A 22,530-nucleotide genomic window follows, 5' to 3' on the forward strand; every position below is an offset into this window, starting at 1 on the left:
TAAAGAATGCAGGAGAAATAAATCCCTGTGGATGAAGCAGACTTTTCTTTTGGGGATGGAATTACTCAGTTCTAACATTAACTATGTTTTACTAGATCTTTGACTAAAAAACCTGCAAATGATCTGGTCAGTTCTTCAATTTTAAAACCTAAAATCGTTTACTATCCCAATACCCTAAAAACAGTACTTACTGTGGGGTCTTTTATTACGATTTTAAAGATACTTTTCATAAGCACAATTTTATTTCCTAGTGACCGGAAAAATAGGAATATATTTAGAGCCTTTTGTTTAGTTGATAAGGTAACACTGAAACAAAGGTTAAAAACAAAGCTGAATGGAGAAAATAATGCCTATAGGAATATTCATGTCAAACAGGTAAGAATGTTCTTGGCAACTGAGCCCCTGCCTCCACAATCTCAAAATTGCAGCGCCCTGTCCCTCCTGTCTGTCTACAAGGAACTGCCCCACCTCTTTTAAAGTTTCTTTCTCTGAACTGTGCAAGGAAGAGAGCATCGCCTCACCGTGCTGAGGTGAAAATTAAAACTACGCAGGGGTCAGTTCTCTGTACACTGAAAAGTATGAACAGAAGTTCGTCTGTAGCGTTTCCCGCAGTCTTCTCACCTCTCCTTGGCCTCTGGCGCCTTCCTCCCCCACCTGCTCGCACCCTAGCTTTCTACCCCAGCTCATCAGTGTAATTGTTTGTTCATTCATTCATTCATTCATATTCTCCGCTGTTGTTAATTTTCCCACTGACAGTAGGCGCAGGGGGCAACGCTATCCGCCCTGTCCCTCTAGCGTGGCCTCTGCTTGGGAGTCTGGGGTGGAGGTCTGCCCGGCCCGGGAGATTCCGCACCCGGTTTCCGCACCTGGCTCCGGGACGGCCTCGGCGCCCCGCCCCCTTGGCCCACGTCCCCAGCCACGCCCCAGTGAGGGCGCGCTCTGTGGGCGGGGCCGGCTCCGGGAGCCGCGCTGTGATTGGCCGTGTCCAGGAGACGCCGTCGTCAACAGACCGCGCTCGGAACCCGAGGCGCGGGTCACAAAGACCTAGAACAGCCGGAATCCTTCGCCCCGGCGCGCAGCCTTAGCAGGCAGGAATTGCTGCCTCAGCAACCGGATGCTTACCTCGTCCGCCCTCTCGGGTCAGGCGGGCCCGGGAGGATGGGAGGGTGACTGCTGAGCGGGAGCCGCCTCGTTTTCCACCCGACGTATTGCCTAGTAAGTGTGGGAGCGATCCCTGCCGCACCAGGGCCACCGAGGTGCCGAGCCTTCCAGCGAGCCGCCTAGGGAGGTCTTGGAAAAATGAAAATGCCGTTTCCGAGGTGGACCACACGCCCACTTTACAGATGCGGAAACAGTACCAGGAAAGCTCGGTGACTTGCCCTGGCCCACTTAATTGTCCGCTACCCGGGGCAAGCCGAGGGTCAAGGTACCGGCCCCTCCTACTCTAGGGCTCTTTCGGTCACACCTCACCCGAGCCCACGCCCAGCCGCTCTGCTGGAGAAGCGGCTTTCCTGGTTTCTGTCTATGCCATAGGCCAGCAATTCAAGGTGATGAAATCCACCTGGGCTTTGAAGAGCACACAGGAACCAGAAGAAACACATTTGCTGTACATAATGATAAATATGTAGAGTCTAAAAGCCAAAGCAATCTGCTTGCAATAAAGCTCCCCACACCTTTCTGTCCTGGAAAGGCCTGTGGCTCCCGCCCATTCCACACTTACAGGGTTTCACAATCATATCACTTTTTTCACCCTCCTTACAAGGGATAAAACTTAATAAGTAGATTTAGTTTCCATTTGGTAGAGCTTTTCCTTTCATTTTCTTGGAAGCTCTCTGTTTCTTCTCAGCAATGACCTTCCCCCTAAAGCACTCCAGTTATTCTCAGATTTTGTCTTCTTGACTGTTTTCTCAACCGTGGGACAGTCCGTTTCAATATCCTTGTCTCTGTCCACATTATTTGAACCAATGATCACAGCCAAGCCTTGTCCCTTACAGGCAGAAAAAATGGGGGGAGGTTTCAGGGTTTCTGGGGAACAGTTGCATCAGGATCCATCATGAAGCTTCGTCCCAGTTTCCTTTCTTCCTGGAACACTCATCGTTCACAAATTCACCTAAATCACAAGATATATATCCAACTAGCCCAGCCTTCTTTTTCAGAAACTAACAGGGGTATAGGAAATTTGGGGTGTTGATAACACCCCCTTTCCTTCCTTGTTTTTTTTCCCCCCCCAGAGAATACAAATATTCCATTTGTATTTCAGATAATACAGATATTCTCAGGCTACAAAACCCTGGAGGTAAGATCTGAATCAGACTGAAACGTACAGGTTCTCAGATCCAGTAGGGCCAATTACACTTTTTTAAAAAATTAATTTTTTGGGCCGGGCGCGGTGGCTCAAGCCTGTAATCCCAGCACTTTGGGAGGCCGAGACGGGCGGATCACGAGATCAGGAGATCGAGACCATCCTGGCCAACACGGTGAAACCCCGTCTCTACTAAAATACAAAAAAGTAGCTGGGCGAGGTGGCGGGCGCCTGTAGTCCCAGCTACTCGGGAGGCTGAGGCAGGAGAATGGCGTGAACCCGGGAGGCGGAGCTTGCAGTGAGCTGAGATCCGGCCACTGCGCTCCAGCCTGGGCGACAGAGCGAGACTCCGTCTCCAAAAAAAAAAAAAAAAAAAAAATTTATTTTTAAAAAAGTCGTATGAGTGCAAAAGGAACTGGGGCGTGCACCTTAGCTATGCTGGAGAATTTTTGATTGCCTTTTTTTGGGATCAAAAACATGTCCCTTTAGCTTAAAAACAATAGCTGTGATTATTCTGAACTCTAAGGTTCCAAAATCCCTTTTACAAAATCTTATTAGGGCAGTTTATGTAAACGTGCTCCCTTTTAAGCTTAGTACTCCCTTCAGCAAGAATATTGTAGGAGATGAGTGTGTTTCAGGGAAGAGAAACATTAACTGGAAATGACGAAATAGTAAAAAAAAAAAAAAAAAAAAAAAAAAAAATTCTTCTGAGCTTCCCTTTCTTGTTTCTGGGAACAACTGACCAAATTTAAAAGACTTTCAGCTCCAGTCTTTGTGGACAGATCCTCAAAAGACAGTTGAAGCGTATTAGTCTGCCCTTGTTTTCATGTTCTATGATTCTAAACTTTCTAGCTCAATAGGATTGGAGACGTGGGGATAAAAAGTGCTTGGGATGAAAGTGGTTCTCATGAAACAAAATACAATGACTAAAGAACCATGACTTTTATTTGCACATAGCTGTTTCAAATATATAAAGTGCTTATCCACGCATAACTTATACCTCAGCACAGTTGTTCCTTGAGTAGCCCTGGGAGTTAGGGTGAGCAGGTGGTATTACTATCCTAGAGAGGTGGAATCACCTTGAAGTGGCAGAATGCGCTTATACTGAGTTTTGATTCTAAACTTTTCCACTCCTACGTGATACTTTCCAAGTAACATTGTAACATTCTCATCAAATCCAGCCTTTGTAGAAAGAAGGCCAGATCTTCACCAATAATAATAATTTGCATACCTTTGCAACTCAGCTTGTGAACAATACAAATTCACATAAACCTTGAAATGGAAATTATTATCTTTTTTTTTTTAAGACAAGTTCTTGCTCTGTTACCCAGGCTGGAGTGCAGTGGTGCAATTAGAGCTCACTGCAACCTCGAACTCCTGGGCTCAAGCAATCCTCTTGCTTCAGCGTCTTGAGTAGCTGGACTACCGGCATGCACCACCATCCCTTACTAATTAAACAAAACATTAATAGAGATGAGTTCTCCACTATGTTAATCAGGGTAGTCTCGAACTCCTGGGCTCAAGTGATCTTCTCAACGTGCTGGGATTACCGGTATGAGCCACTGCACCCAGCCTCATTATCTTTAAAAGCTTGAGAGTGATTAAGCCAAGAAGCTTATTGAGTCTGAGCTCTGAGAATAAGGATTAGCATTCCGACAAGGACCTGGGGCCCTAGTAGAATACAGTCCCACTGGAATGCAGATTGCCTTGTCCCATAGAACCTGGCTGGAGGAGGTTAATTGTAAAGAGAGCAGAGTGGTTAAGAAATGGCTTTGACTCCTGCTTTTCTCATTTACTGGCTGTGGCAGAACCTGCGAGCAAGTTCTTTAAATCCTCGAAGCTTCCGATTCCTCAAATATAAGTGGCGTGGTAATAATGACTAACTGATACGGTGATGAAGAAGCTGTGAGCTAGCGCATATAAAAGGACCAACAAATGGAAGTTGTTGCGTTGCTTCTATTACACTAAAGATCACAGCACACAGATCCTGGAGCTGACTGGCCTGGTTTAGAGTCTTAACTCCACCCCTTACCAGTTGTAAGATTGTGGACAAGTTAATTAATCCCTCTCTGTCTTGGTTTCCTCAACTGTAAAATGAAAATAAGAGTGGTACCTACCTCATAAGGTTATTATAAGGATTAAATGTAAATTGCACATAACATGATGTTAAATAAGTGCTTGCTAATAACACTTCTCACTTCTTTTTATAAAGCCTCCCTGACTTGGTCCTATTGATTTTTGTGTTTGACTGAATTTCCATGTCATGACAGTGAAACTTTTCGGAAATACAAAGTTTTAGATATAGGGAAATAACATATTTTCATCATTAAAAAGTCTTACAATTCAGGGTATCAGTTTACAAGCATTGCAAATTCTGGATACGGAAGTAAGCAGAACTTTCTACGCTTCCTCCAGGTCACCAGGCCTTCCCCAGTTGTGGTGAGCGGGTTAAGACTGCATTATAGTTTGGCCCCATCCTTTCCTCTTGCCTACACTAGCTATATTTAGGCAGATCTAGGTAAGTTTAATATGTTGCGTATGGCCTTGGGTTCAGTTGATCCCAGAACAGATGGCTACATGGGCCAGAATGCTTAAGTCCAATTGTAGAGCAAAGCCCCAGACAATAAAACATTCAGAAAGTGGATATATGTATTCCAGCTGGGCTGAGCTGTGGTCTGGTTCCCAACCGCCACCGGCTCCCAATTAGCCACTACACCTGTTCGACAGGTAAAAACCTGTCAGGGTTTTATCCTTCTCATCCTCATTGGGAGCAAAATGTCAGGTGTGATTATAATTGGAGTGCAGATGTGTAGTGAAAGTTCTGGGGCTAGTATTTTTTTTTCCCAAAATGGAAGAGCTTTGCAGCTTTCTGATTATAAAAGTAAATTCTGGACCGGGCACGGTGGCTCAAGCTTGTAATCCCGGCACTTTGGGAGGCTGAGACGGGCGGATTACGAGGTCAGAAGATCAAGACCATCCTGGCTAACACGGTGAAACCCCGTCTCTACTAAAAAATACAAAAAACTAGCCGGGCGAGGTGGTGGGCGCCTGTAGTCCCAGCTACTCGGGAGGCTGAGGCAGGAGAATGGCGTGAACCTGGGAGGCGGAGCTTGCAGTGAGCGGAGATCCGGCCACTGCACTCCAGCCTGGGCGACAGAGAGAGAGTCTGTCTCAAAAAAAAAAAAAAAAAAAAAAAAGGTAAATTCCGGCTGGGCTCAGTGGCTCACGCCTGTAATCCCAACACTTTGGGAGGCCGAGGCAGGCGGATCACAAGGTCAGGAATTCCAGACCAGCCTGACCAACATGGTGAAACCCCATTTCTACTAAAAATACAAAAATTAGCTGGGCATGCTGGCGTGCGCCTGTAATCCCAGCTACTCAGGAGGCTGAGGCAGGGCAATCGCTTGAACCTGGGAGGGGGAGGTTGCAGTGAGCCTAGATTGTGCTACTGCACTCTAGCCTGGGCAACAGAGCGAGACTCCTTCTCAAAAAAAAAAAAAAGTAAAACCCCTTTTAGAAATATTCAAATAATGCAAAATTTCAACAATATAGAAAAGGCAAAACCATACATACTACCACCACACAAAGAAAACTACTCTAAACCTGTTACGGTATATCTTTTTAGGTGTTTTTGTGTATATATATATATATACATTTGAATATTGAACTTCATGGATACCTCTTAGCAATTCGTGTGACTATCCTCTTTTCCACCAAATGTACATGTATAATTTTAATTGATAAATAGCATTCCACTTCATGAGTGTACTATAATCTACGTTAAGCCAATCCCCTGTTGGCGTTAGATTATTTCCACGTTTTCAGGAAGTCTGAGTTTATAATTGCCCTTACAGGAGTTTGCTGTGATTTAGATCTTGATTCAGAGATGGAGAAATCAGGCTCATCCTCTACCATCTCTAAGCAGCACCTGCAGAGGCAAAAGGGATGGAGTAACACCAAAACAGACTTGGCTGAGCAGAGTCTCATTTCATCTGAGAGATGGCTTCAACTGCATGGGCTTAAGAGCAACAAATTGACCTTGAAACAGATTTTGTCACAGATCGGATTCCCACACTGTGAAGGTACAGTACTCACAAACAATCAGCATGCTGGCATTTAGCCTTTGAGGTGGCTGCATTAGCTCTGAAGGCCCCTCAAAAACCACAGGTCTCTGAACTTGTTTTGACCTTGTATCCGTATTAGTAGAAAATGCTTGCATGTGTGCCTCTAATACATGTGTATTAAGTAGACGTACGATTGCCAATCCATGTTTTAAAGAATGCTTAATTTCATCCTTTTTTTTTTTACTTTTTAAATTGACAGATAAAACTGTATGTATTTATCATGTACAACACGATGTTTTGAAGAATATATACATCGTGAATGGCTGTATCTAGCTAATTAACAAATGCATTGCCTCATATAGTCTTTTTTATGGTGAGAACACTTACCCACTCTTTCTGTGTTTTTCAAGAATGCAATCCATCATCATTAACTATGATCATACTGTACAATAGATCTCTTGACTAGATGTCCTAATTGTAATGGTATATATCCTTTGACTAACGTCTTCCTGATTCCCACCGCCACAACCACCCCAGCCTCTGATAAGCATCATTCTACTCGCTACTTCTATGAGATAAATTTTTTAAAATTCCACATGAGTGAGGTTATGTGGTATTTGTCTTTCTGTGCTTTGGTTATTTTGTTTAACATAATGCCCTCAAGGTTCATTCATGTAGCAAATGACAGGATTTCTTTCCTTTTTATGGCTGAATAGTATTTAATTGTGTATATACACTATGTTTTCTTTATCCAGTCATCTATTGATGGATACTTAGGTTGATCTCGTATCTTGGCTGTTGTGAATAGTGCTGCACTGAACAAGAGAGTGCAGATATCTCTTTGACTTACTGATTTTATTTCGTTTGGATATATATCCAGTAGTAGGATTGCTGGATCATATAGTAGTTCTATTTTTAGTGATTTGAGGAAACTCCATACTGCTTTCCATAATAGCTATACTAATTTACATTCCCATCAACGGGGCATATGGGTATCCTTTTCTCCATATCCTTGCCAACACTTATTTTTTGATATTAGCCATTCTGACAGGAGTGAAATGATAGCTCATTGTGGTTTTGATTTGCATTTCCCTGATAATTAGTAATATTGAGCATTTTTTCATATACCTGTTGTCTATTTGTATGTTTTCTTTTGAGAAATGTCTATTCAGGACTTTTGCCCATTTAAAAACCAGGTTTTGTTTTAATATTTAAGTTCCTTTAATATTTTGGATATTAACCCCTTTTCAGATGTGTAGTTTGCAAATATTTTCCCCCATTCTGTAGGTTGTCTCTTTACTCTGTTGATTTTTTTTCCTTTGCTTTAGAGAAACTTTTTAGTTGGATGTAATCTCATTTGTTTGTTTTTGCTTTTGTTGCCTGTGCTTTTGAGGTCATATCCAAAAAATCATTGCTCAGATCAGTGTGTCATGGATCTTTTCCCTTTTTCTTCCAGTAGTTTCATATTTTCAGGTCCTACAATTAAGGCTGTAATTCATTTTGAGTTGATTTTTGTATTTGGTGGTGATAAGGGCCTAATTTTATTATTCTGCCTGTGGCTATATAGATTTCTCAATACCTTTTATTGAAGACATTGTCCTTTCCCCATTGTGTGTTCTTGACACCCTTGTCAAAAATCAATTAACTGTACATATGTGGATTTATTTTTTGGCTCTCTATTCTATTCCATTGATCTATGTGTCTTTTTTTTATGTCAGTATCATGCTGTTTTGATTACTATAGTTTCGTAGTATATTTTTAAGCCAGGTAGTATGAGGCCTCCAGGTTTGTTCTTTTTGCTCAAGATTGCTTTGGGTATTCTGGCTTTCTTTGTGGTTCTATATAAATTTAAGGATTGTTTTTTCTACTTCTGTGAAGAATGTCATTGGTATTTTGATAGGGGTTACACTAAATCCATAGAGTACTTTAGGTAGTGTAAACATTTTTAACAGTGTTCATCTTTCCAATCCATGAACATGGAATATCTTTAAATTTGTGTCTTTTTCAATTTCTTTAATCTATGTTTATAGTTTTCCTTATAGATATAGTCCACCTCCGTAGTTAAATTTATTCCTGAGTACTTTATTTATTTGTTTTTGGTAGCTATTGTAGATGGAATGGTTTCCTTTTTGTCTTTTTTGGATAGTTTGCTGTTAGTATGTATATCACTGCTGATTTTTGTTGTTAATTTTGTAGTCTGCAACTTTACTGAATTTGTTAATTAATTCTAATTTTTAGTGGAGTCTTTAGGGTTTTCTCTGTATAAGACTGTGTCATCTGCAAATAGGGACAATTTAACTTCTTTCTTTCCAATTTAGATGCTTTTAATTTCTTTCTGTTGCCTGATTGCCTTGTCTATAAATTCTAGTACTGTGGTGAATAAAAGTGGTGAAAGTGGGCATCCTTTTCTTCTTCCAGATATTAGAGGAAAACCTTTCAGTTTTCCCACCATTCAGTATGTTAGCTGTGAGTTTGTCATATACGGCCTTTACTGTGTTGAGGCACATTTCTTCTATACATAATTTGTTGAGAGTTTTTATTATGAAGAGATATTGAGTTTTATCAAATGCTCATTCTTCATCTATTGAAATGATTATATAGTTTTTTTATCCTTCATTCTGTTAATATGATGTATCACATTTACTGCATATGTTGAACCATCCTTGCATTTCTGGGATGAATCCCACTTGATAATGGTGAATGATCTTTTTAATGTGCTATTAAATTTGGTTTGCTAATATTCTGCTGAGCAGTTTTGCATCTGTGTTTATCAGGAGTATTGGCCCATAAGTTTTCCTCTTTTGTTGTGACCTTGCATGGTTTTGGCATCAGGGTAATGCTGCCTCAGACACTGGATTTGGAAATACTCTCTCCTCTTCAATTTTTTGGGAAGAGTTTGAGAAGAATTGATATTAGTTCTTCTTTAAATATTTGGTAGAATTCAGCAGTGAAGCCATTCAGTTGTGGGCTTTTCTTTGCTGGAAGAGTTTTTTTTTTTGTTTTTTTTTGTTTTTGTTTTTTTTTTTTTGAGATGGAGTCTCATTCTGTTGCCCAGGCTGGAGTACAGTGGCATGGTTTTGGCTCACTGCAACCTCTCCCTCCTGGGTTCAAGTGATTCTCTTGCTTCAGCCTCCGGAGTAGCTGGATTACAGGCACGTGCCACCATGCCCGGCCAATTTTTGTATTTTTAGTAGAGACGGGGTTTCACCATGTTGGCCAGGCTGGTCTCAAACTCTTGACCTCAGGTTATCCACCTGCCTCGGCCTCCCAAAGTGCTGGGATTACAGGCGTGAGCCTCCACACCCAGCCAGGTTTTTTTATTACTGATTCCATCTCCTTACTCATTATTGGTTTGTTCAGATTTTAGATTTCTTTATAATTCAATCTTGGTAGAATGTATATGTCCAGGAATTTATTCACTTCTTTTACGTTATCTAATTTGTTCATGTATAATTGTTCACAGTAGGCTCTTACAATCCTTTGTATTTCTGTGGCATCAGTTGTAATTTTTCCTTTTTTACCTCTGATTTTATTTGAGTGTTCTCTCTTTTTTTCTTAGTATAGCTCTAGGTTTGTCTATTTTGTTTATCTTTTCAAGAGACTAGCTCTTTGTTTTATTAATTTTTTATGTATTTGTATTCTCTATTTCTGCTCTGCTCTCTATTATTTTCTTCCTTCTACTTGTTTAAGTTGTTTGGTTTTGTATTTCTGCTTCCTTGAGGTGCAACATTAGGTTGTTTATTTGAGATACATATTTTTCGAGGTAGGTGTTTATTGCTATAAACTTTCCTCTTAGACTGCTTTTGCTGTACCCATAGGTTTTGTTATGTTGTGTTTCCATTTTCATTTGTCTCAAGAAATATTTTAATTTAATTAATAATTTTTTTACTTCAATAGATTTTGGAGTTCAAGTGGCTTTTGGTTATATGGATGAATTGTGTAGTGGTGAAGTCTGAGATTTCAGTGCACCTGTAACCCAAGCAGTGCACATTGGACCCAATATTTAGTTTTTTATTCCTCACCCCATCCTCCCCACTTCTGAGTCTCCAAATTCCATTATACCACTGCCTTTGTATACCATTGTATACCCACAGCTTAGATCTCACCTATAAGTAGAACATACGGTATTTGGTTTTCCATTCCTGAGTTGCTTCACTTAGAATAATGGCCTGCAGCTTCATCCAAGTGGCTGCAAAATACATTATTTCATTCTTTTATATGCCTGAGTAATATTCCATGGTGTATATATACCACATTTTCTTCTACCACATTATCCACTCATTGGTTGATGGGCACTTAGATTGGCTGTATATCTTTGCAATTGTGAATTATGCTGTGAGAAACGTCCATATACCGGTATCCTTTTAAGATAATGACTTATTTGCCTTTCGGTAGATACTCAGTAATTCAGTAGTAGGATTGCTGGATAAAATGGTATGTCTACATTTAGTTCTTTAAGAAATCTCCATACTGTTTTCCATAGAGGTTGTACTAATTTGCATTCCCATATATAAGCATTCTTTTTTTCTTTTTTTAACCACATTCATGCCAACATCTATTGTTTTTTGACTTTCTATTAATGGCCATTCTGGGTGGGGTAAGGTGGTGTATCATCCTGATTTTAATTTGCATTTCCCCAATGATTAGTGATGTTGAGCATTTTTTCGTATGTTTGTTGGCCATTTGTATATCTTCTTTTGGAAATGTCTATTCATGTCATTTGCCCATGAAATATTTTAATTTACCTTTTAATTTATTCACAGACCCATTGGTTGTTCAGGTGCATGTTGTTTAATTTCAGTGTATTTGTTAATTTTCCAAAGTTCCTCCTGGTGCTGATTTCCAGTTTTATACCATTGTGGTCTGAAAAGATACTTGGTATGAGTTCAGTCTTCTCAAATTTGGTAAGACTTGTTTTGTGACCTAACATATGAGCTATCCTAGATAATATTATGTGTGCAGTTGAGAAGAGTGTGTATTCTGCATCTGTTGGGTAGAATGTTCTGTGTATGTATATTTGGTCTAGAGTTCAGTTTAAATCTAATGTTTTCTGGTTGATTTTCTTTCTGGATGATCTGTCCATATGAAAGGGGAGTACTGAAGTCCCCTACTATTATCGTACTATTATTATATTGCAGTCTATCTCTTCCTTCAGATCTATTTATATTTTCTTAATTATTAATTAGATTGGATGCATATGTTTGAGATTTTTATACCCTCTTGATGAATTGACCCCTTTATGATTATATAATAACCTTCTTTGTCTCTTTTTACAGTGTTTGACTTGAAATACATTTTATCTGATATAAACATAGCTACCCCTGTTCTCCTTTGGTTTCTATTTGTAAGGAATATCTGCTTCTATCCTGTCATTTTCAGTCTATGTGTCCTTACAGGTTAAGTGAATCTCTTGTAGGCAGCATATAGGTGGACCTTGTTTTTATACAGCCACTCTATGTATTTTGATTGAAAATTTAATCCTTGAACATAAGTTCAAGGTAATTATTGATAAGAAAGAACTTACTGCTGCCATTTTAATTGTTTTCTAGTTGTTTAGCGGATCCTTTTTTCGTTTCTTATTCTTTCTTTGTGAGTAAGTGATTTTTCTCTAGTAGTATGTTTCAATTACTTGCTTTTATTTTAGTGTATCTATTATAGGTTTTGCTTTGTGATTACCACAAGGCTTACAAAACCATTTTATAGTTATAAGAAGTTATTTTAAGCTGATAACAAGTTAACTTTGATCACAAAACCTTCTAAACTTTATCCCTCAGTTTTGAATTTTGATATCATGATTTATATCTTTTCCATTGCACATCCCTTAACAAATTATTTTAGTTATCATTAATTGTTTTGTCCTTTAACCTTTCTATTAATGATATAAGTAATTTAAAAACCACCATTGCAGTATTAGAGCATTCTGAATTTGTGTACTTAGTGAGTTTTATACTTTTAGATGTTTTTGTGTTACTCATTAGTGTCCTTTTCTTTCAGCTTGAAGAATTCCCTTTAGCATTTCTTATAAGGCAGGTCTGGTAGTGATGAACTCCCTCAGCTTTTGTTTATCTGTGAAAGTCTTTATCTGTCCTTCATTTGGGAAGGACAGCTTTGGTGAGTACAGAATTCTTGATTTTTTTTTTCTCCTTGAGCTCTTTGAATATTTGATTCTATTCTCTTCTGGTCTGTGAAATTTCTGCTGAGAAACTGGACATATTGGAACTTCCTTGCATGTTATTAGCTTCTTTTCTCTTCCTGCTTTCAGTTTTCTCTCTTTGTCTTTGATATTTGACAGTTTGATTATAGTATCTTTTGGGGTAGTCTTATTTGGATTGAGTTGAAGGATTAGAGACCTTTGACCTTTCTGTAACCAGATATTTATGTCTTTCTCCAGGTTTGGAAAGTTTGCTGCTATTATTTCTTTAATCTTTCTACCCCTTTATCATTCTCTACTCCCTCTTGAACATTTGCTCTTTTGATGCTATCCCATAAGTCCCATACCTTTCTTCATTCCCTTTCTTTCTTTTTTATTTTTTCTGCTCTGTGTATTTTCAAATTAACCTCTCTTCAAATTCCAGATTCTTTCTTCTGCTTGTTCAATTCAGCTGTTGATACTTTCTATTGCATTTTTCTTTGTGTTCAGTTATTTTTCAGCTCCCTGATTACAGTTTTGTTATTATCATGCCAATCTCTCTGTTATATTTTTTATTCTGGTAACTTATGATTTTCCGCATTTTGTTGAATTGTTTCTCTGTATTTTCTTGAAGTTCATTGAGCTTCCTTAAAACAACTACTTTGAAAATGTTGTCAGGCCATTCATACATCTCCATATTTGTAGGGTCAGTCACTAGCACGTTACTATATCCATTTGGTGATGTCATGTTTCCTGGATCGTTCTTGATCCTTGTGGTTATACATCAATGTCTGCATTAAAGAAGTAGGAGCTTATTCCAGTCTTTGCTGTCTGGCTTTGTCTGGAAATATCCTTCACTAGTAAGCCTGTCCAGAGATTCTGGGCAAGTCATCTGGTGTGGTCCCTAAGCATTTGACCACTACAGATGTTGCAGCACTAGGGGGTGTCATAAGCCCAGTACCACCATGATGACTGGCACAGTGCTGGGTTGGAATCTTATGGCCACCAAGGCTGGCGCAGCACTGAGCTGGATTCTTATAGCTGCTGTGGCTGATACAGTGTTGGGGCATACCCCAAGTCCATGGGCACTGAGGCTAGTGCCACACTGAGGCATGACTGAAGCTCATGGCAGCTGAGGCGTGCCTGTCACTGTGGGTTATTTTTAGCCCATGGCCACTGTCGTCAGCCAGTGGTGATATGGGCTAGAGCTTGCATCCATCTCACAGCAGCTATGGGCTCCTGTTTGGCATCAGGGTAGGTCTAGAGGCTTAGTCCACAAGTACCAGCCTGCAGTCAAGGGCCATGTGCATCTGCCTGCTGCTGGATTTTACTGTGTCAGGCCCTGTATTAGGGTCCAAGGTAAAGTCCTGTTCTTTCTTCCCTGTCTTTTGCCCAGGTAATGGTATTTTTCTGCATCGTGCTTCTTGGGGTACAGGTAGGGGTGATGCAGGTAAGGTAAAACTATCTTTTATACCCTCATATTGTGCTGTAACCAGGTACTGTGATCTGTCACCTGGTTTTCCTAGCTCTTGTGAAGGTATTTTTCTGGGTAGACAGTTGCTTAAATTGATGTTTTGTAGGGGCAATCACTGGAAAGTCCTCTTTTGCCATCTTGCTCTGCCTTCATCTCTGTTCTTTCTTTTGAAAAGTCAAAATTAAAATAAATATAAGTTATTTGTATTTACTGATACCCCAGCCAATGTCTTGTTCATCTCCTGGGATGTGCAAGTCCTTTTTGGAGGCCACTGATTAAAACAATAGCTGTGTGAAGCTTCAGGGAAAATGTACTGTTTTCCTACTGTGACCTTTGTGTTATGGTCTGCTTTGGCTAAATGCATTGGCAAGAATGTTGGTTCTTAGCTCGCAGTAGTGCTGCCCACCACAGAAAGCGTGAAAATGTGTGAAGGTATATACAATATATATACCGAGATGGCGCCCGCCATCTCGCCCAGCTCGTTTTTTGTATTTTTTTTTTTTTTTTTTGCATGATGTATTGATGGGATTCTATTGAAATATAAGGCCTGGGAACCCAGAGTACTGAGTGTCTTACAATGTATGAGACAGCACATTCAGCAGGAACTGCCCTGTCCAACATGTTAGTAACATTGCGCCTGAGGAATGCTCCTTCAATCAGGGAAATTTCCATTACTAGGATTTTACTCAGTAATTCTGAATTAGTCAATTAATTAAACAAATATTTATTAAGCAACCATTAATACCATTTTTTAAACCAGATTATTTACCAATTCCTTGCCAGCTTTGTTCCATTCTGGTACTAAGGAAGACCTAGGGGATGTGGTTGTTGTAGATTGATTTGGAGGCCCATTCAAATGTCAAGCCCTTGTTCTTCAGGGTTCAGCCTGTGCTTTTTACATGTACGTCCTTTCACATGGGCTGCAGCCCTGTGCCATCTAAATATCTTTTGAGTAGGGTCTCCCAGAGTCAGGTCCTGTGGGATTCCCATATAAGGAAATATACTAGAAGCAGTTTTATCCCTTATTTCAAATAAACCTAATTCAGTCATGAATGTTAGCAAAAATACCAATTTCTTACATTTTGTTAATAATTTTTTCATCTAATTTCATGAGAGATATTGCTCTATAACTTTCTTTTCTTGTAATGTCCTTGTCAGGTTTCAGCATCAAGATTATGCTGGATTCAAAATGATTTGGAAGTGTTCCTCCTTCTCTATGCTCTGATGGTATTTGTACATGATTGGTATTTCTTCTTTAAATGTTTGATACAACTGACAAGTGAAATTTATCTGGGCCTAGTTTTGTTTGTGGGAAAAGATTAATAAAAATTCAATTTCTTTAATAAACAGAGGACTAATCAGATATTCTGTTTCATAATGCCAATTTGGAAAATTGTGTTTTTCAAGGAATTTCCTCAACATTTTCTAATATGTGCACACCAACAGTATTTTCTAATATGTTGGCAAAGCATTGATCATAATATGCCCTTAATAGCCTTTTAATGCATCTAGGATCTGTAGTGATGTCACCTCTTTCATTCTTTTTTAATGCCTATAGGATTCTTTTTTAATGTCTGTAGGATCTGTAGTGATGTCACCTCTTTCATTCTTTTTTAATGCCTATAGGATGCTTTTTTTTTTTTTTTTTTTTTGAGATGGAGTCTAGCTCTGTCGCCCGGGCTGGAGTACAGTGGCCGGATCTCAGCTCACTGCAAGCTCCGCCCCCCGGGTTTACGCCATTCTCCGGCCTCAGCCTCCCAAGTAGCTGGGACTACAGGCGCCCACCATCTCGCCCGGCTCGTTTTTTGTATTTTTTAGTAGAGACGGGGTTTCACCGTGTTAGCCAGGATGGTCTCGATCTCTTGACCTCGTGATCCGCCTGTCTCGGCCTCCCAAAGTGCTGGGATTACAGGCTTGAGCCACCGTGCCCGGCCTAGGATGCTTTTTTAATGCCTATAGGATCTGTAGTGATGTTACCTCTTTCATTCCTGATATTGATAATTTGTGTTTCCTCTCATTTTTTTCTTGCTAAGTCTTGTTAGCAGTATATAATAACTCTTTTCAAGGAAACAAATTTTAGTTTGTTGGTTTTAAAATTCTTTGTCTTGTATTTCATTGGTATCTGATTTAATCATCATTATTTATTTCTTTCTGCTTACTTTGAGTTTGATTTGCCTTCCTTTTCCTGCTTTTAAAGATATAAACTTAAGTAATTATTTTAAACCTTTCTTCTTTTCCAATATAACCATTTAAAATTATAAGAATTCCTCTAAGCATTGTTTTAGATGAATGCCACAAATCTCAATCAGTAGTGTTTTGCTATTAATATTATTGTAAAGTTTTCCCTTGTGATTTTTTTTCTTGAATATACTTTAAAAAATGTGTTGTTTAATTTCCAGTTGTTTTAAGACTTTTAAAAGTACTTGTTTTTGTTGGATTTCTAATTTAATTACATTGAGGTCAGAGAATATAGTCTGTAGGATTTTGATCTTTTGAAATTTACTAAGATTTGTTTACGGGCAGAATCTATCTTGGCAATCATTGCATGTGCACTTGAAAAGAGTGTGCATTCCACAGTTGTTAGGTAGTATTTATAAATGTTAATTAGATCAAGATGGTTGAAAGTCTTGGGAGAAAAATTATATATATTTAGTCCTTTTTTTGTCTACTGGATTTGTTCATTTCTCCCTTAGTTCTGTAAGTTTTGTTTATGTATTTTGAAGTTCCAAATGCATACACATTTAGGATTGTTATGTTGTTCTAAGGACTTGACAAATTTTAATAATTCTGATATGTCATATTTATCTCAGAAAATTAGTCATTGTTTTGGTGTTCACTTTGATATTAATATAGCCACTGTAGCTTTCTTATTCTTAAGTTTTACATGGTGTATGTGTTTATAATTTTTAATGATAAATATCTTTAGTTTATATATTAAAGAGAACTTCTCATAGACAGCATAGAGTTGGAGTTTGTGTTTTTAAGGCAGTTGCATATGTCTTTTAATTAATTAATTCAACCAATTAATTAAATCAGTTAGTGTCTTTTTCCATTTGTGTGGCTATAAAAGCATGCCTGAGGCTGGGTAATTTATGAAGAAAAGAGGTTTATTTGGTTGATGGTTCTTCAGGCTATACAAGAAGCATGGTACCAGCATCTGCATCTGGTAAGGGCCTCAGGAAGCTTCCACTCATGAGAGAAGGCAAAGGAGAAGTGGTGTGTGCAGATCACATGTCAAGAGAGAAGGCAAAAGAGAGAGCGGAAGAGGGACCAGGCTCTTTTCAACAACCAGTTCTCATGAGAACTAAGAGTGAGAACTCACTCATTCCCATGAGAATGTTACCAAGCCATTCATGAGGGATCTGTCCCCATGATCCAAACACTTCCCATTAGGCTTCACGTCCAACATTGGGGATAAAATTTCGACACTAGGTTTAGAGGTCAAATGTCCAAACTATAGCAACTAGTGTTTGATTCTATACATTTAATGTAATGATTGATATATTTAAATGTAGGTCTACCATGTTACTGTTTGCTTTCTATTTGTCCAGTCTTTTTCTTTCATCTGTGTTTCTCCTTTTGGCCTTCTTTTGTGCTAAATGAATATTTTTTAGTGTTTCATTTAATGCAATCTTTATTTTTCATTTAATTTGCTTTCCTTGTTACATCCTTAACTTGTTACAGTCTACTAAAAGTAGATTTCGTATGACTTCATGTAAAATGTAAGAAGTTTTCAACAGTTATACCTCCCCTTACTCCTCACTCCTGTCCTTGGTGTTACTGTTTTAATCTATTTTATTTCCACGTACATTATAAATCTCACAATTCAGAGTCATAATTTTGCTTTTAAAAGTCATCTTTTTTTTAAAGAAACTGAGAAGAAAAACTATACACTGCTAAGATCCACATGTTTACTGCTTACAATATTCTTCTTTCTTGTAGAATTTGAGGTTTCAACTGATGTTATTTCCTGAATAATTTCTTTTAAGCATTTCTTATAGTGGAGGTCTGCTGGTGACAGCTTTTTTCAGTTTTCATTTATCTGAAATTATCTTTATTTCACCTTCACATTTATTTATTTACTCATTCATTCATTCATTCATTCGTTTTTCCATTTGTACATCCATACTTTATATTCTGAAGTAATTGTAAAGTGTAAAGATCCCATGTACCTTTCCCCCAGTTTTCCCAATGGTCGTATCTTATAAAATAATAGTATAATATCAAAATGAGGAATTTGACACTTATACAATGTGTTTGCAAGTCTATATAATTTTATCACTTATGTAGATTTCTGTAACCACCACTACAATCAAGAGAGAGAACTGTTTATCACCACAAAGATCTTCCTATGTTACCCCCTCCTATGTTTTTTTCTAAATGTTTCATAATTTTACATTTAGCCTGTGATCTATTTTGAATTAGTTTCTTTATAAGGTTCATGTTTTTTTGTAATCCCAGCACTTTGGGAGGCTGAGGTGGGAGGATAGCTTAAGCCCAGGGGATTGAGGCTGCAGTGAGCTATGATCACAGCACTTCACTCCAGCCTAGGTGATAGAGTGAGAGACTCTATCTCTTAAAAAACACACACACACACACACACACAAAAGCAAATGGTTTGTTTTTTCTTTTTCTTTTTTACTATGGGTGTTCAGTTGCTTCAGTGTGTTTTACTTAAGTGACTATCCTTCCTCCTTTGAATTGCTTTTGGATTTTTGTTAAAAGTTGGTTGTACCTATACTTCCAGGTTCTCTATTTTGTTGTATTCATCTGTGTTTCTCTGTCAATATCACGCAGTCTTGATTACTATAACTGTAGAATTTCTTGAAATTGGGCAGGGTGAGTCCTCCTACTTTATTTTTTTTCAAAATTGTTTTAGCTACTCTAGTTCATTTGCCTTTCCAAATAAATTTTAGAATAACTGTGTTCATGTCTACAAAAATATTGCTATGATATAGATAGGAGTTGCATTAAACCTGTATATTAATTAAAGGAGAATTGACATCCTTACTATGCTGACAAAAATGCTGAGTCTTTCAGTTCACAAATATGAAATATCTTTCCATTTATTTACATATTATTTAATTTCTTTCATCAACTGTCTTAAATTTTTCAGTATACGAGTCCTGCACATGTTTTGTTAGATTTATACATAAGTATTTTATTTTTTTTAGGAGTTGTAAATGGAATTGTATTTTAAATTTTGGTTTCCACATGTTCATTCCTAGTGTATAGAAATATGACTGACTTTTGCATGTTAACCTTCTATCTTGTGATCTTGCCAAAGTCACTCATTCCTTCTAACAGGGTTTTCTTGTGTGTATATGTGTTTGTTTGTTTTTTTGTAGATTCCAGAAGATTTCTAGGTAGACTATCATGTCATCTGCAAAGAGGAAAAGTCTTCTTTCTTTCTTTCTTTCTGATCTATTTGTCTTGTGTTTTCTTTTCTTGCTCTGTTATGCTGGCTAAAACTTCCAACATTATGTTGAATAGCAACGGTAAGAGTGGATATCCTTGCACTGAAAACTTTCAGTCATTCACCACTAAGTATGAAGTTAACTGTAGGTTTTCTATAGATTTTTAAAAATTACATTGTGGAAGATCCCTGATATTCCTAGTAATCTGAGAATTTTTATTATTAATGGGTGTTGAATTTTTTCGATTTTTTTCTCCATCAATTGATAGCATCCTATGATATTTCTTTGTTAGCCTGTTACTTTAATGGATTATATTAATTTTTTTAATGCAACCTTGCATCCCCAGAATAAACTAGAGCATGTTTTATAAGTCTTTTTATATTATACACTGCAGAATTTGATTTGCAAATATTGTGTTATGGAGTTTTGCATCTGTATTCTTGAAGAATGTTGGTCTGTAGTTTTCTCTTTTTTAAATAATGGTTTTTTCTGGTTTTGGAATGACAATAAGACTAGCTTCATAAAATGAGTTGGGACGTATTCCTTCCTCTTCTATTCTCTGGAAGATGTTTTGTGGAATTATTATTTTTTGTTTCTTGTTGAAATAACAGGACACAGTGTAGAATTAATATTAATTATTCTTCAAATGTTTGGTAAAATTCTCCAGTGAACTCATCCAGGCCTGGAGATTCCTTTTTGAAGAAGTTTTAAGTCAAGAATTTAATTTTCTTGAATAGATATTGGACTAGTCAAATTATTTTATATTGTGGAGTTGTGGTAGTTTGTTTTCTAAGGATTTAATTCATTTCATCCAAGTTGTCTAATTTGTGAGGAGTTGTTTGTAGTATTCCCTTATTATTCTTTTGATGTCTACTGTGTCTTTTGTGGTATTTCCTATTTTATTTTTGATATTTATAATTTATACCTTCTCTCTTTTATCTTTGTCAATCTTGCTAGAAGTTTGTCAATTTATTGATCTTTAAAATTACCAGCTTTTTTGTTTGATTTTCTCTATTGTTTTCTGTTTTCAATTTCATTGATTTCTACTTTGATCTTTATTATTTATTTCCTTTTGCTTATTTAGGTTTGTTTTTCTTTTCTTTTTTCTAGTTTCTTCAGTTGAAAGCCTTGATTATTGGTTTGAGATTTTATGTTTTCTTACATAAGCATTTAGTGCTACAAATTTCCCTCCAGTCAGTGCTTTAGCAATGTCTCACAAATTTTTATATGTTGTATTATTATTTCCACTTACTTTAAAGTCTTTTATTTTCATCAAGACTTCCTCTTTGACTTAAGGAATTTTTAGATGCACATTGTTTAGTTTCTAAATATTTGTAGATTTTCCTGTTATCTTTTTATTTATTTTTGATTTCTAGTTTGTTTCCATCTTGGACAGAGCACATACTTGTTTGGTTTCAGTTCTTGTGAATTTTTTAGGATGTTTTATAGCCAAATATGTGCTTTGTTTTGTACATGTTTCATGAATACTTGAAAAGAATGTGTATTCTGCTGTTGTTTTATAGAGCTTTCTATAAATGTCAGGTAGATCCTGTTCATTGATGGTATTGAGTATCCTTCCTGATTTTCTTCTTGTTGTTCTATCAATTGTTGAGAAAGCAGTAGTGAAGTTTCCAACTATAATTGTGGATTTGTCTATTTCTTCTTTCAGTTATTCTGTTTTTTGCTACAAATATTTTGCAGCTCTATTGGGTGATACATACACATTTAGGATTGCTATGTCTTTCTGGTACATTGACACCTTTATCGTTATATAATGTCCTGCTTTGTCCCCAGTAATATTCTTTGCTATGAAGTTTATTTTTCTAATATAGCCAATCCTATTTTCCTTTTATTAATATTTGTATGGCCTATCTTTTTCCATCCTTTTACTTTTAACTTATATATATAATTATATTTGAAGCAAATTTCTTGTAGACAATATATTGTTGAGTCCTTTTTAAAAAAATCCTCTTTGCCAATCTCTATCTTTTACTTGGTCTATTAGACCATTTACAGTTAATGTGATTATTGATATGTTAGAGCTTGTTGATCATTTTAGTTTTCTTTTCTCTGTTTTAGCTTGTCTGTTTTTTTCCTGCCTGCTTTTGGGTTACTTAAACACTTTTTAGAATTCTATTCTTATTTATCTATAATGTTTTCTATTGTATATCTTCTTATGGCTTTTTTAGTGATTATGCTGTGTTACATTATGAATACATAAATTATCAAAATCTACTGATGTCAACATTTGACCAGTTTGAGTGATGAGCAAAAACCTTCTTTTCCCTTTACAGCCCTTTGCCCTTCCCATTTATAATAAAATGTATTATCTTCTTACATTGAGAATTACATTAGACTGTGCTAGAATTTTGATTCAACCATCAAACATCATTTGTAACACTCAAAAGGGAAAGAAATGTCCATTTTATCTGCCCATAGTTTTGCTTACTGTGTTCTTCTTTCCTGATCGTCCAAGGTTCCTTCTTTTGTTATTTTCTTTCTGCTTAGAGAAGTTCTTTTATTCTTTAAGAGTAGCTCTGCTAGCCACAAATTCCTTTAGTTTCTTTGTCTGAGAATGTCTTTATTTCTACTTTATTCCTGAAGAAGAATTTCACCAGATACAAGATTTAGGGTTGATAGTTCTTTTTTTTTTTTTTTTTTTAGCACTTAAAAAATATTGTGTCAGTTCTTTCTGGTCTCTATGGTTTCTGATGAGAAAACCACTATCATTATCATTGATTTTTCCCTATTGATAATGTGCTTTACATATTTTTTTGTTTGTCTTTTGTTTTCAGATGTTTGACTGTGATGTGCCTTGGTGTGAATTTATTTTCATTTATTCTCTTTGAATTTCAGTCAGATTCTTGAATCTGTTGCTTTATGTTTTTCGTTTTTGCCAGATTTGGAGAATTTTCAATGCTTGTATCTTTGTATCTTTTTTTTCCCCCATCCTCTCTCTCTTCTCCTTCTGGCACTCCAATAATATGAACATTAGATCTTTTAAAAAAAATAATCCTACATATCTGTAAGGCTCTGTTCAGATTTTTCGGGCTATTTTCTCTCTCTTGTCTAGATTGGGTAATTTTTATTGTTCTCCAAGCTTACTCATTCTTCCTTTTTCATTTTGCTGTTGAGTTCATCCA

The 22,530-nt window shown here is 37.2% G+C and overlaps 1 protein-coding gene across 2 annotated transcripts in view; it reads left to right on the top strand.

The window, feature by feature from the left end:
- Positions 1-981: 981 nt before the first annotated feature.
- The window catches only part of VWA3B (von Willebrand factor A domain containing 3B), a 224,117-nt gene continuing 202,568 nt past the window's right edge, over positions 982-22,530 (top strand). For both annotated transcript variants that reach the window (XM_017871854.1, XM_017871853.1), the window contains exons 1-2: positions 982-1,215; positions 6,157-6,384. In XM_017871854.1, the coding sequence (XP_017727343.1) occupies positions 6,189-6,384 (196 nt within the window). In that variant the 5' untranslated portion in view covers positions 982-1,215; positions 6,157-6,188. The remainder of the gene's footprint in view (positions 1,216-6,156; positions 6,385-22,530) is intronic.

The sequence above is a fragment of the Rhinopithecus bieti genome, unplaced genomic scaffold (genome assembly GCF_001698545.2).
Source record: "Rhinopithecus bieti isolate Rb0 unplaced genomic scaffold, ASM169854v2 scaffold_6935, whole genome shotgun sequence".
Taxonomy (NCBI): Eukaryota; Metazoa; Chordata; class Mammalia; order Primates; family Cercopithecidae; genus Rhinopithecus; species Rhinopithecus bieti.